Below are 15,274 nucleotides of genomic sequence, written 5' to 3'. Positions count from 1 at the left end.
GCCTTGTGCTGAGTTCTTATGTTTCAATTGCTAAGACCAGTGTTTGTTCAATTGAATGCACTCTACTCTCTCCCCTTGGAACGCCAGCATTGAAGCCAGCTCTAACTCACCAGGACACACCCCAGCAGGAGGCATGGCTTCCAGGGCACTCGGTCACCTCACCTGGACACAACCCAGCTGGAGGGGTACTTCCAGGCTTCCAGCCTTCCAGGGCACTTCCCCAGGCTTGCTCTTCAGCACCAAGAGAAACAAGCACAACTGGCCAAAGAGCAAACTCCTAAACTTAGACCCTGTCCTTCCTCTCACTCTCTGCCCACCTCTCTCCACGTACAACACCTTTAATCTCTGCAAGGCAGAGAGCAGAGTGGATCTCTAGGTTCCAGGCCAGTCAGGGCTACTGAGACTTTGTCTCAAGAAGGGAAGTGGGGCCAGAGGTGGTGGCTCACACCTTTAATCCCAGCACTCTGGCGGCAGAAGCAGGTGGATCTCTGAGTTCAAGGCCAGCTGGGTCAACAGAGTGTGTTCTGGGACAGCCAGCACTGTTAGACAAAGAAACCCTGTCTCAAAAAGCCAGTAGAAAAAAGAAAAGAGAGAAGAAGAAAAGGAAGGGAAGTGGGGACACCATGGAGATGCTAAAAAAAACTGCTTCTTACCACAGAGGGAAGAAAAGAAAGAGCAGAAATAAGCCACGCCCAATGTGCCCTTCCTGAACCCCTGTATTACAGAGTCTGTACCCAAAACAATGCTTGTTTTCCATCACCAAATTATGAGGCCCCTGGTGGCACAGCTACAGGTAACTACAAATACCACACTGGGCTTGCCCACGAATTGTGTTGCCTAATGGAAAGCACAGGAGTGTCAATCACTGCTCTACGGCTATGAAGAGACACCATGATCAACACTTAGACAATAGAGCATTTAACTGGGCTAGCTTACAGTTCCTGAGGCTTAGTCCATTATCATCAGGGCAGGGGGTATGGCAGGAGCTGAGAGCTTCATCCTGATCCATCCCCTGGGACACACTTCATCCAACAAGGCCACACCTCCTAATCCTTCTAATCCTTTCAAATAGTGCCACTCCTTGGTGACTAAGCATTCAAATCTATGAGCCTATGAGGGCCATGTTTATTCAAGTCACCACAGTGAGAGAGCCAGAGGCTTAAAATGTGCTTGTGCAGTGTGTGCCCATCATCCTTACTGTGAGAACCGCCAGCTAGCCTGCTGTCCAGGAAAGATGAGGCACACACTACACAGAGCTGGAGCCAGCTGCAGCCTGGAGTCCAGTCTGGATCAGTAAATGCTGCCCAGCTTGCAGATGTACAAGTGAGAAGGTTTTAAAGAACTTTTGTTTGAAGCCACTGAAGTTTGGCTGATTAATTGTGCAATAATATGGTGAAAACAGATATCTGATCAAAAAACAATCTTCACAAATTAAAAACCAACTAGAATAAAAAAGCTTAATTTTAGATCTTACTAATGGCATGACCACACAGGGAAGAATAATTTCTAATTACTCTAAAACATGAACCTAAATATCTCTGGAAAGATATAACCTAAAGACAAAATACACTACAGGAAATCTTAAGTTACATTCACTAGTATTATTGCTAGTAAAAAAAATAGCTATGTTATTACTTTAAAATAAATGCACACATACACACATACATATTCTACGCTCTACCTATATTCATACATAGATATATATTAGAATAAAGTCAGTATATAGCAGTGACAGTATCTCAAGATCTTAACGTGAGTTTTATCTGCTGTTTTGCTGTTTTAGTTGAAGAGAAGAGATAGCTGAGCATGCAAGCACACACCTGTGAGTCCAGCGCTGGGGGATGGAGGGAGGAGGAGCAGGAGCAGATCCTCATGCTTAGCAGAAAGCCCTTTTCCAACTGAGCCACTTTCCCAGACCCTCACTGTACAACATTTTCTCCTATGTATGTTTAGGAATTCTGTCTGTAGGGCACCTGCTGCTCCTGGGAACACGGACTGACAGAGCCTAAGGCTACTTAGTGTAGCTAAGGAAAGGCTGTCAGGAGACAACCAGGCCTGCACAGAGATTCTGCTGCAGTGCACAGGGGCTGTGGCCAGGGTAAAAGGGGTGCTGGCCTCTCTAATTTTACTTTGACTCTCCTGCTCTCCTCAGCTGCAAGATCTCCTAACGTTAGCTAGCAAGGCCTTGGTCGTGAAACTCTTAACACTGGCCAGTCAAGGTCAGATGTAGGGGATGGGAAAGGGGGATGGCTGGGCTCTCTGAAACAAGCATACTCCTTAGTTATCACCCCCTCTCTCCAGGGGAACCAAAAATCTCACTAGGTTAAAGGAACCTCCAGGTGTACACCGGAAAAACATGGCAGGGTCCTGGCAGGCTCCCACAGATGCACACCTGGGTTGCATATATCCAAGATGGAGGACACTCGGCCTTCACACAGAGAACACCATAAGGCTGGAGAGCTTGGAGTGGCTGCCACAGAGATCTCAGAAAGGCAGAGGAAGATGCTTTTTGCTGCATGAGTGAAGATTCTTATCCCTCAGACTGTCACTCATAACCTATGTGTCTTGCTAAGCACTGGACCCTGTTCTCTGAGCTTCCCTGTCCTCAGAGTACTAAGAGCCTTGGGCAGGACAGCAGAGGTAGGCAACTATCCCTGAGTCCACTACAGTCAAAGGAGCTGAGATGTCAAGACCAGAGAAGGGCAGACTGACTGAGAATATGGCAGATGGAGGCTCACAGTGGACGCCTGCAAGGCCTGTGAGTAGAGGACCAGCTGACAGGAAGCATGAGGAAATCCAGTTCAAATAATGGAAAACAAGAGTTTCCCAAAGGTGGAATCTGCTGAGAAAGACCAAAGGCTGCTGAACACTTCAACTTCCATATCAAAGCAGAGCTCTGCCTGGGGAGATGACAGCAGCCATTATAGCATCCATTAGGGGTGGCTTAGATGTTCAAACTAAAATAGAGACAGAGCAAACACATTATCTGTTAAAGCTAAACCATACTTCTAAAGGGATCACCCTCACATACTGGACCTTGACACTGAGGGGGTCTGGTCTGAGCCCGCACAGCCCTGGGGCAGCTCTTCCCTCTGAAATGAGAGAGTCGACCCAGCTGTCCAGCTGCCTGGGTGGAGTAGGTAAAAGCAACCTCTTCTGAGCTAACCTTTCCCTTGCGCTGCCTTCACCACACACAAGCTTTGCCCAACCCAGCTCCATGGCAATCTTAGGCACACTGGCCATTAGAGCACCTGCAGTGGGTGGAACAAGAACTCGGGAGATGAGGGGACACAGCAAGGAACAGTGAGCCTGCAGGGCTGGCTAAACCATTGCAGGAAGGCCAGTGGCCATTCAAGCAGCCACCTGGAGGAAAGGTGTCAGTGAGCCTTCTCTGGCTGCAGTCTCGACTTATCTTGTCCATTCTAGGAAGTCACCGGACACAGTAAATGAGCCATCCTCTACTTACAGCTGCAACCAGCTCCCCTGAAAGATACACGTGCTTTTTATTTGTGATCTTGTTTTATTTGAGACGGGGTCTCATTCTGTATCCCAGGCTGATATTCTATGTAACACATGCTAGCCTGGAACCCAGGGTGACCTCCTATCTCCGCCTCCTGAATGCTGGGATTACAGGTATGGGCCACCATGGCCAGTTTATGACCTTGATTTCTATTCTCATGGGACTGAAGAACAGAGGAAAGCAACATCCTTCCTTTTCGTTTATCTCATAGAAACCAAATGTCAAAGGCTAATGGGGCTTTGGAGATTATCTAGTTAAACCCTTCAGTTCAAAAACAATAAAACTGAAAAGTTAGGGCCGTACGAGTGGTTCAGTGGTAGGGTGCTTAGCTAGCATGATCCCTAGAAACTCAAAAATAAAACAAGAGTGCCCTAAAGATCCACCTGGTATGTAGACTCAGTGCGGACTCTGGGGCAACATCAAATGATCAAAACCTGGATTTCTGATCTTCATTCAGGATGCCCACAACTTCTCATCCCACACTGTCCTTTATCCAAATGTCCTACTTCCTGATCCTTTTGCCTCCGCACAGCCCTCCCCATCCTCTTGCTAAATTTTCCATCTTGTCTGAGCAGGAGGCAGGGAAATGACAGGGCTCTCCAGCTGTGCTCAGTGCGAGGCATTTGGGTTTGCTAACGTCTGCTAGCTGGCTGTTCTGAATCGCTCATCTTAGGCCTTTGGAGCTCCCAACAGAATAAGCTAATGTTTTGAATGTGTTTTGTAAGCTGTAAAACACTATACAAATATATGTTCTACTATTTTAGGATATGGAATAATACAATCCCTTCTAACTGTGCGCTTGATTATCCTACCTCTGTGCGACGAAGAGAAGCAGAGACAAGAAGGACAAGGAGAAGGAAGAGGAAAGAGAGTCAAGATCTAGACAGATGCTTCTGTCTTTCCCAGACCACAGCCCATGGAGGATGGAGCCCATTAGTTCTAGTCTCCTTCCTTTATTCTCTTGGTTCACCCAAAGATAGGCTCAACAAATGGTTCCCTCTACAACCCTCTACACCAGACATGGCGCTTATGATCCACACTAGGAAGGCTGAGGCAAGAAGATTTAAAAACCAATCTGGGCTACACAGTGAGACCCTGACAAAAACAAACAAATGAGCAATGCTGAACTGGATATGTAGCTCAGAAGGCAGGCATGGAGCTCTGAGTCAGTTCCCAGCACTGCAGAAATGGGGTGTGGCAACACATGCCTGTAATCTTGGCACTGCAGAAACGGGGTGTGGCAACACATGCCTGTAATCTTAGCTCTGAGGAAACGGGGTGTGGCAACACATGCATGTAATCTTAGTACTGCAGAAACGGGGCATGGCAACACATGCCTGTAATCTTAGCACTGCAGAAACGGGGCATGGCAACTCATGCCTGTAATTTTAGCACTGAGGAAATGGGCGTGGCAACTCATGCCTATAATCTTAGCACTGCAGAAACAGAGGCAGGAAAACCACAAGTTCGAAATTATCCTCAGCTACAGAGGAAACCTGAGGCTATCCTGAGCTATGTGAGACCTGCCTCAAAAAGAACAAGACATCTTCTGGACTAAGGATTTAGCTCAGCGGTCCAGCACTTGCCTAGGGTGAGGCTCTGGGTTTAATTATCAGCATCAAAATAAGTAATAAATTTTAAGAGAATAAAAACCTTTCTATTCCACTGCAAAAGTCCCCACAAGAGTTTCCAAACACCACAAGCACAGAAAAGGAGAGTGCGGAGACTTTGGTCAAATACCAACCTCAAGTTAAATAAGAAGAATAAATTCAAAAGAACTACTGTGTATATCATCATAACTATAGTTAATAACAATATTATATTCTTGAAAAATCACTGAATAGATTTCAACTATTTTTCACCACAAGAAAATAAATATGTGAGAGAATAAATGTATTAATTAATTTTACATATTTAAAGCATCATGTGGTATATAACGAATACTGTTAGTTTAAAAGTCCAGTGTAATGGTATGCCTATAACCCCAGCACACTTGGGAGGAGGAAGAAAAGAGGAGGGTCACAAGTTCAAGGTCATCTTGGGCTACCTGAGGTATCTCTCTCTACCCACCCTACCCCTAAAAAATTTTAGGCTCAGTAAGCAAAGTGCTTGCCACACAAGCGTGAAGACCTCTGTTTGAACACCAAGAACCAACATAAAAAGCAGATGTGATGGCAGACATCTGTAACTACAGCGGTCCTGCAGTCAGACAGGAGCTAGACCGGCATAGAACGCCAGGAACAAGAGGCCCTGCCTGGGGCAGGAGGGATGGCTCAGTGGTGTAGACCACTTCCTGCTTTTCCAGAGGTTTTGATTTTCAGCTCCCATGTTAGGTGGCTCACACTGTCTGTAACTGCAGCTCCAGGGTACCTGGTGCCCCTTGCCTCCACAGGCACTGACATTCATAAACCCTCATACAGACACGTGCACACACAATTGAAAGTAAAATATCCTAAAAGGGAATAGCGAGATAGGCGCAGTGGTGCACACCTTTAATTCCAGCACTCAGAAGGCAGAGGCAGGCAGATCTCTGAGTTCGAGGCCAGCCTGGTCTACAGAATGAGTTCCAGGATTCCCAGAGCTATATAGAAACCCTGTCTCAAAACATAAAATAAAAGGGTGTGGAAGACAAGAGTGATTGTTCTACAGTTAAGAGCACTGGCTGCTCTTCCAGAGGACCAGGGTTCAATTCTTAAAACACACATCACAGCTCACAACCATCTGTAACTCCAGTTCCAGAGGCCGATGTCCTCTTCTGGCCATGGTGGGCACCAAACATCCACATGTTGCAAACACCCATATACATAAAATAAAATAATAAAGAAATTCAAGAGAAAGAGAAACCCTGCCTCAAAGTTGCAGGTAAGGTCTAACACATGAGCTTTCCTCTATTGTCTAAATACATGCACGGAATATGATCTTCTCTCTGTCTCTGTCTGTATGTCTGTCTCTCTCTCTTACACACACACATACACACACACTTAAGTGTAGGTAGTGCCTTGCTACCTGCCCCCCCACAGCAATATATCAATGTAACAATTGAGAAATGTCCTTACCTTCCCTCTTTTCCAAATGACCGCGTCATGTCTAAGTGGTTGGTTATTCAGCATCATGTGAAGGCCGTTCTCCTCCCTAAGCCAGTGTCACTGGCCAGCCCTAGCTCACTGGAAGGCCAGGGACACTCCCAGGGAGGAAAGAGCAGGGTTATCTTCTCATGAGCTCCTGGACAAGCTCTTTGATCTTCTCTATATTTGAGACCAAGTCTCTAGGGGCTGGAGAGACAGCTCAGTGATTAAGAAAACGGGTTGTTCTTCCAGAGGCCCCAGGTTCAATTCCCAGCACCCACATGGCAGCTCACAACTGTCTGTAACTCCAGTTCCAGGGGATCTGACACCTTTGTACCAATGATCAAATAAAGCTAAATAAATTGTGTGTGTGTGTGTGTTTGTGTGTGTGTGTGTGTGTGTGTGTGTAAAAGAGACCAAGTCCCAGAAAACACACGTATATTCATCTCACATTCATCACCTTGAACTCTGCTAGCAGAGCCTCCTACTCAGGGGCAGCCAGGCTTCAGCAGGCACTTCTGGACTTGATCCTTAAAAGGGCCTAAAGGTTTCCAATATGCCTCCAAGGGATTTTCTTGTTAGAAAGAAATAAGGAACAGCAGATAAAGAATCTCTTCTAGATCAAAGCTCTCTTTAGAACCTGGGGTGCCCATGAGAGCAAAGATCATAACGTAACGCTGTTGACTGGGCCCTGGTACAGCAGAGCTGAGGGAAGGCATGGCAGATCCGAGCCTGCGTGTAAGTTAACCAGGCAAGGAGAACGGCGTGGGTCAGGACTGGGGAGAGTGGGAGCAGCACCAGCTTAGCCTAGCATGCACAAAGCCCTGGGTTTAATTCACAGAACCATAAAAAATAAACAATAACTACAAAAAAAAAAAAAAGAGAATGACCATGACCAGTAGACACCCACCCACTAGAGGCCCAGTCTGTAAGGAGGGAAGCACAGAGGGCAGGAAGTCAGAACTCCAGCTGCCCTACCACAGAGAGTCACAGTCCTGGGTTCCACCCATAGCCACCCCCCCCCACATCCCTCCACCTCCGTGGTAGAAATGGGGATGGTAGATAGTCCTGTAAGAAACGAGCTTGGGCCAGTCTATGAACGCATTGTTCGTACCAGCATGACAGGCTCCTGCTCTGAGGCGGACTGAGGCAGGAGTCCCCACAGTTCATATCAGAAAGTGGGACTCAGCCCCTGTTGCAGCATACAGGCCTCGGCCACCATTTCAGTGTTTAAGAACAGTTCCCAGGCAGGAAGGACAAGGAGGGCCAGGACAGATGGGGCCTGCAGACTCTTCACAGCCTGGCAGGTCGAGGGAGAAACAAAACACTGAGCAGAGTGTCCGTGATGAGGCAGTCATCCAATAACCATAGTTAGACCTAATACAGCAGATTTTTTTCTTTTCTGGTTTTTGTTTGTTTGGTTGGTTGGTTGATTTGGTTTTTGGTTTTTTGAGACGGGGTTTCTCTGTGTAACAGCCCTGGCTGTCCTGGAACTTGCTCTTGTAGACTAGGCTGGTCTTGAACTCACAGAGATCCGCCCATCTCTGCCTCCTGAGTGCTGGGATTAAAAGCACGTGCCACCACTGCCAAGCGAATATAGAGTTTAACAGGACAGGTCCATAGGCTCTGGGACAGACTCTGCCTCTTGAGCAGCTCACCCTGTCCCCACTCCTAACAAGAGGAAAGGTTCCCATTTGGACATGCCAGAATGGTGAGATGAGAAGGATTTATTTCCTGAAGGCTCCAAATCTACAGACAGCTCGCATGAGTTGGGTCAAAGGGGCAAGACTGGAAGCTTTGGCTTCTTACACTCAGAACTTCAGAGAAAAAAGAGAATGTGACCTGCTACACTGTTCTTTGGCTCCCAAATTAGTCCAAAGCCAGGCTCTATTTTTAGCAACTTCCTCCTTATCCCTTCTTCTAAAGGTAGAATTTCAGCAGAGCATGGTGGCACATGCCTGTCATCTTAGCACTTAGAAGACTGAGGCAGGAGGATTGAGAGTTTGAAACCACCCTGGGCTATACAAAATGAATTTAAGATCAACTTAAACCACATAGCAAGCCTTGGTCTCAAAAATAACAAAATGAATGAAATGTGGGCTTGTGACATACACTTCAGCGGTACAGCATTTATATGAATGTATGAGTCCCTGGGCTTGAACTCCAGCACGACAATAATCACTACCAATGATGATGAGGAAATGTCAATCTGAATAGGTTCTAAGTATCATAACCAATTTTCAGAAAAACACTGGCCAAGATATGCCTTTTATGACACCACAAGAATGCAATGAAATAGTCCCACAGAATAAGAGACTCGGATCTGCAATACATAAATTACAAAATGAACAAAGTGAGAAACAGGGCATTAAAGAGACTAGATTTTTCATATACACCACAATTTGAACAAACTAATTATCAAAATCTATAAGACAATCAGAAAACAGAACCACATCCAAATTTTCCAGGAGATTAAGAACAAATTGTTGGACAGCAGCCTGGTCTACAAAGCGAGTTCCAGGACAACCAGAGATACACAGAGAAATCCTGTCTTGAAAAAAACAAAAAAAAAGAAGAAGAAGAAGAAGAAGAGGAGGAGGAGGGGAGGGGAGGAGGGGAGGAAGAGGAAGAGGAAGAGGAAGAGGAAGAAGAAGAAGAAGAAGAAGAAGAAGAAGAAGAAGAAGAAGAAGAAGAAGAGATTCCAAGTGATGGTGCACACCTTTAATCCCAGCACTTGGGAGGTAGAGGCAGGTCTCTCTGAGTTTGAGGCCAGCTACACAGAGAAACCAAGTCTCAAAAAACAAAAGAACAAGTTGTTGGGGCGCTAGAGAGGCAGTTCAGCAGTTAACATTATGTTCTCCTCTTGTGGAGGACTCAGGTTCAGCTCTCAGCACCCATCTTCAGTGGCTCAAACTATGTATATCCAGCTCAAGGGAGAGTCAATATTTTTGGCTTCTGTGGTCACTTGCTCTCAGGTGCATACCCACACAGAGACACACAGAAATGCACATAATTAAAAATAAATCCTTTTTTTAAAGAACATGTTGTTGCCTAGCATTCAGGAGGCCTTGGGTTTGATCCCTGGCAAACCCTCTCTGGAAGGAAGGAAATATATATTTAGATATGAAGACTGCACTATGGTTACATTTGTACAAAGCTCTTGTTTCTTGGCAGCTTGGAAGTATACACTGGAATACTGATGATGGGATGTTGGAATGTCTGGAATTTGTTTCAGGAGGAAGGGCGAGGGGTAAATGAAACTTGCCTGGCTATGAGTTGGTAACAGCTATAGCTACGGCTATAGCACAGAATTTCATTAGACTATTCCCTCTATTATTATATGCTTGAAACTTTCCATGGTAATCTTGTTTGTTTAAATAGCCTCTCTTCTAATTTCTCCACTAGAAAAAACATTTTTAAACCTACAGCCAGACATGACCACTCACGCCTGTAGAAAAACACATTTTAGCCGGGCGGTGGTGGCGCACGCCTTTAATCCCAGCACTCGGGAGGCAGAGGCAGGCGGATCTCTGTGAGTTCGAGGCCAGCCTGGTCTACAAGAGTTAGTGCCAGGACAGGCTCCAAAGCTACAGAGAAACCCTGTCTCGAAAAACTAAAAAAAACAAACAAACAAAAAAAAAAAACACATATTTTAAATCCACAGCCAGACATGGCCACTCACATCTGGAGTCTCTGCTCATGGAAAGCTGAAGTGAGCAGAGCATCCTAAATCAAGGCCACACTGGGTCATGTAGTGAATTCCAGGCCAGCTCAGGCAAGAGAGTAAGACTCTGTCTCCAAAATCCAAACAAGACAGAAAACCCTACGCTGTCTTACCTGTCCCACCAATGCTGGGAACAATATTATCAACGTTGCCCCTTTTTCCCTGGCAAGAAACGTCAAAATGATTGCCCCTTGAGTAAAACTGGCAATGTCACTATTCTAAAGGAAGGTTACTTTAATACATACCCCCACTCCCAAAAACTCAGCCGCTGGAGCCAGGTAGGCCTCTAAATGACAAAATGACCATTGTTTCCAAACCTGGCAATTGTGCCCTCTTTATCTGTATACACTAGTTCACTGTAGATTGGACTAGTTCGTGACTATTACCTAACACAGTACACCTGGACAGTCAGACACCATGCCTAACGAATCCATTTTGAGCACTCACGCCCATCCAGCCAACAACCAGGTTTTCTGTGCCCAGCTGTCTTTGGCTCAAGATTCTCCACGGCATATGAGCTAAAAGGGAATTATGGATTTTGTCGGGCATTTAGAGAGAGATGTCTCACCTGAATTTACCCCGTCTCTCTCCTAGTCTTGCATTCGGTCTCTTTCTCTGCTGTCTCTACCAATGCAGACCACATTCCTCTTTCCCTTTCTCGCTCTCTCTCTGCCCTTCGTGTTCCTACTTGACTATCCCTCTATACACACTGCCGGTGTGGCACCTCCCAGACATGAGACTGTCCCTTTTCTCTGAGAGATCATCCATGGTTCGGTTCTTCAAGAGATACCTGACTAACCAGACTAAGTGCTAGAAGGTAGGGAAGTACCATATTTTTTTTCTCCCATGCCTTTCATGTTGCTGTTGATGGCTAAGATCCCTTCCCTAACCTATGGGAGATCAGTAAATGAGAAAACATTCACAGGTCCTTAACAGCCGAGGAGAAGCCAGGCTGCCACTGGTCTATGTGGGCCCTTGGTGCAATTTTAAAGTAATCTCTTAGATCTATTTATCTACTGTGTGTGAATATGTGTCTGAGTCTATGTGCACAGTTGGGGAGGGGTGTACACACCTATGTCCACATAGGAAGACCCCAAAGAGGGAAGCAGGCAGGTCTTAGAGATTCCTCCTGTCTCTGCCCGCACCCCTCAACACCGGGGCTGTGGTTTGTGTGAGATTCCTGCTGTCTCTGCCCGCACCCCTCAGCACTGGGGCTGTGGGTTTGTGTGAGATGCCCATCTTGTGCGTGTGCTAGGATCCATACTCCGGTCCTCATGATAGCAAACTCTTAACCACTGCACCATCTCTCCATCCCTGCTTTGTATAATCTTCATAAGTTTCATTTTTATGTGTATGGGTGTTTTGCTTGCATGTATGTCTGTACACCACGTGTGTCTGGTATCTGTGGAGGCCAGGAGAGTCAGATCCCCTAGAACTGGAGTTATGGATGGTTGTGAGCCAACATGTGAGTGCTAGGGATGGAACTCAGGTCAACAGAAGAGCAGTCAGTGTTTGCTTTGGCAGCACATATACTAAAATTGGAACGCTATAGAAGGGCAGTCAGTGCTCTTTAACTGTTGAGCCATTGCTCTAGTACCCAATAAACAGGATTTTTCAGCACCGGGGCTTGAATCCAAGGCCTCATAGGTGCTGGGTAAGCCCTCTGCCACTGTGCTACCTCCCAGCTCCTTTGGGCATTTTTTTCCCAAAGGTACTTTGTTAGGTACTTACAAGGGCTGGTCTTAATCTGGTGGTATGTCAGGGATAGGTGTACAGGTAAAATCCCATCATCCTGTGCTTTGCTGTACACTGATACATCTCTATAAATGAGTGAGCGAGTGAATGAATGAATGAATGGTGCCCCTTCCTCTAATAGATAGCCCCTACCAGGCCACACAGTTAGGAAAGCAGTGTCTGAGACAGAGATCAGCTTTCTCCTAACCTGTCATGCTTTGGGGATAGCAGAGCTGAAATAACCATATGTAATGAACCCGAGACCAGGAACAGAAAACCGTTCCTTATGGAGCGCGCCAGTGCTTGAAGCCCCACCACCCCCCAGGCTGAGAGAGCGCTATGGGTGTGGCAGCACTGATGCTCTTCAGCCTTGAATGCTGAAGCCACCCCCTCACAGAGTCCAAGTCAGCTCAGCATGAGGATGAGAAGACGAATTCAGCTTGAGCTGACAGGAGGTGACATGGCAAAAGGAAAGATCCAGGATTCCACTCCCTAGGAGCCTCAGTTCCCCTATGGGGTTAGAAATTTAATCGCACCTTCTTTTGACCCCCTCCCAATACTATAAGGTTTCTGACCGCTACAAATACACATGTAATGCTCTTCGCTGGGTGCCTAGAGGCGCATGCACGGGCTTTGTCTCCTCTGATGGGCCAATCTGTTCTCATCAGCATCTCAGACGGAACATGCTAAATTCGGTATCGAGTACCTGAGATGCACTGGTGAGAAGCAGAAGCCATTCCGAGCCTGAAGGAGAGACTGACAATGCAGTTGCCTGCTTAGCTGAGATGCTGTGCTAAACTGAGCAGCAGCAGGAAGAGCTGCCCCTAAGGGTCTTCCGTCTTGAGCGTTGGTGACAAGCCACCGGCTCACCTCACGAGCCTGAAAGCTGAAGGACCTGTGTGTGAGCCCTGTGCCCAGTTGGCAAGATGTGTTGTAATTGCCAAATCCAGCGAGCCCATGGTTTCTGCACATGTGGCAGTGGACAGGTCTGCCCGGTAGCAGGAGTTATAGGTAGAACAGAAACGGACCACTGAGGAGTATGGGCAGGACACAGCAGCCTCCTTCCTGTCCCTCTAAGCTGCCAGGTCCTTCCAGAATTCCATGTGCTTGTCTCTGCAACCTCTGATAAACAACTAGCGTGGAACAGCCAGTTTGGCTAAGGGAAGAAAGACGGTAAATTCCCCACTTAGAGCTCTCAGCAACAAGGGGTTTTTCCACTCTCTGTAGCTTTCCTTGGAGGGAGAGGACTGAAGCATGGTGAGCTTCTGTCTCAGGCTAAAGCCCAAACAGCAGCGCAACACGCAGCAAGATGGACAGTGTTTGCAGCGCTAAGAGCCGTGTGCTACTCAGCTGCATTAGTGTAATAGCAAATGTAAAATGGGCAAATTCCGCCTCTAAAAGGTGTGTTCACAGGCTGGCTTGTTTGAGGCAGGTTTCGGGCTGCTAACAGCTTCATCGCTGTGAGTCGTCTAAGGAATGACTTCTGAGGAAAAAAAAAAACCAGGAGGGACATGGCTGGGCATCTGAAAAAGCAAAAAACTCTACTTGGAGATTTTGTGTTCTGGGGAAGGCAAAGCAACATATATTGGCAGCTTCGTATGGAGACGGAAGCACCGCCCCTAAGGAGTGTGCTACTCCCCAGGCCCAACTGGTGTGAAAATGATGCCTTCCATTTCACCCTGTCATCTCTTGTCACAGGTTAGCACTCACAGCCTCTGCAGCCAATGCAACTTGTCTTATGCAGAATCTGGGTTGGCAAACATCTAAAACAAGCTGGTCTTGAAATATCTGACCAGATCTATTCCATTTAAACCACTCTGTGGGTTCCAGCTCTCCCGCTGCTTGGCAGTGTTGATCTAAATCCTTAAGCCACGGGTTCGTATCTGGTGCTAGGCAACTCAATAGCGTTTGTGCTCCACCTGAAGGCGTTCGCGAACCCTTGATGAAAGCACTGATAGTGGGTCTTACTGAGCCTCATAGTATCCAGTGGACAAGTTTCCTTCCCCCAACGACAGTGACAGCCACGAAATGTTTAAGGAAAGCAAAGAACCAAGTTCATGGTTCAACAATTCCCATCTCTTCCTATTCCTAGCAGTGACACTTATCTTCCCTGACAGCCACTCCCATTGTGCTCTTTCCTCGACCTAACACAATGGACATATGCAGACACTGGCAGACAGGGAGAATGTCTTCCATCCCATTGCTCCCCTATGCAGAGGGACCAGGCTAAGGTTACATAAGCCCCTCCTGAGCTGTTGGGCCCCTGCGCTAGGGGGAAGAAAATTGGGGGACTGTGACGAAGTCACAGTCTGCAGGCCCTGACTAACCCTGTACTCACCATCCTGTCCTGTCAAGGCGGGGCAGCTGGAAACCTAGGGTTGCCCCCCCCCTCCGCCCCGGGACCACCCAGCTCACGCCAATCTAGCAGGCCGACCCGAACTGGCTGTCCACTCTATCGTGGGATTCCAGGCCCCGGCCCCAGACTCGGACCACAGTTCCCTGCCCCCCAGGTACCCAGACCCTCTCTCTTACCTGCCCGGGCCAGGACCGGGGCCGGGGCCAGGGACCGGACCGAGACCAGAGGCCAGGGGTCCAGCCGCTCGCGCGACTCCAGCTGCGGGGAGCTGTCCGCCGCCTGCTAGTGCTGAAGGCGGCTGCCCTGCTCCGGGGCCCGGACCCGGACCAGAGCCTCCGGGCGGCAGCGGCCCTTCACCCGCGCCGCCCTCCAGGCTGGCCTCATTGCCCATGGTGGGCAAACAGGCGGGCGGGGTCGGGGTCGCACTGCGCCCGGGCCAGAGGCTCCCGGGCGGCGCTCACACTCTCCGCTCCACCGCTGCTGCCGCCATCTCCCAGCTCGGCTCGCACCGCCGCCTGATGCTGCGCATGCGCGTGGCGCGCACGCGACCCTGCCCTGCACACGCCTCCCCCCCTTGGGCGCGCTCACGCCTGCCCACGAAGACTCGTGTCCACGCACCAGCCGCGGGGTCGCCGGGAAAACGGCCTCGAACCCGCGCATGCGCCCTTCGCGGCCAACGCGGCCGGCGTGTGCTGAATGAAACCGGGCTAGAGTAGGCAGGCGGTCGGATTCTACTGGACCTCTTTGGAGGTTCACCAGACTTTAGAACCTACCTAAGAGCCAGGAGTGATGGCCTACGCATATAATGCCAGTCCTTGGAAGGTAGAGGTAGGAAAATCAAGGTCATCCTCAGCGACAGAGTGTGAATTTGAGGC

General features: G+C 48.1%; 1 protein-coding gene across 1 annotated transcript in view; it reads right to left on the bottom strand.

Moving 5' to 3' along the window:
- The window catches only part of Bsn (bassoon presynaptic cytomatrix protein), an 88,753-nt gene extending 73,826 nt beyond the window's left edge, over positions 1 to 14,927 (bottom strand). The window contains exon 1 of the mRNA XM_041677023.1: positions 14,576 to 14,927. Coding sequence (XP_041532957.1) covers positions 14,576 to 14,790 — 215 coding nt within the window. The 5' untranslated portion in view covers positions 14,791 to 14,927. The remainder of the gene's footprint in view (positions 1 to 14,575) is intronic.
- Between the last annotated feature and the right edge of the window lie 347 nt (positions 14,928 to 15,274).

The sequence above is a fragment of the Microtus oregoni genome, unplaced genomic scaffold (genome assembly GCF_018167655.1).
Source record: "Microtus oregoni isolate MIOR12 unplaced genomic scaffold, Mior012 000028F_ref0000031, whole genome shotgun sequence".
NCBI lineage: Eukaryota > Metazoa > Chordata > Mammalia > Rodentia > Cricetidae > Microtus > Microtus oregoni.
Note: the sequence above shows the minus strand (reverse complement) of the source record. Positions and strands in the feature narration are given on the sequence as shown.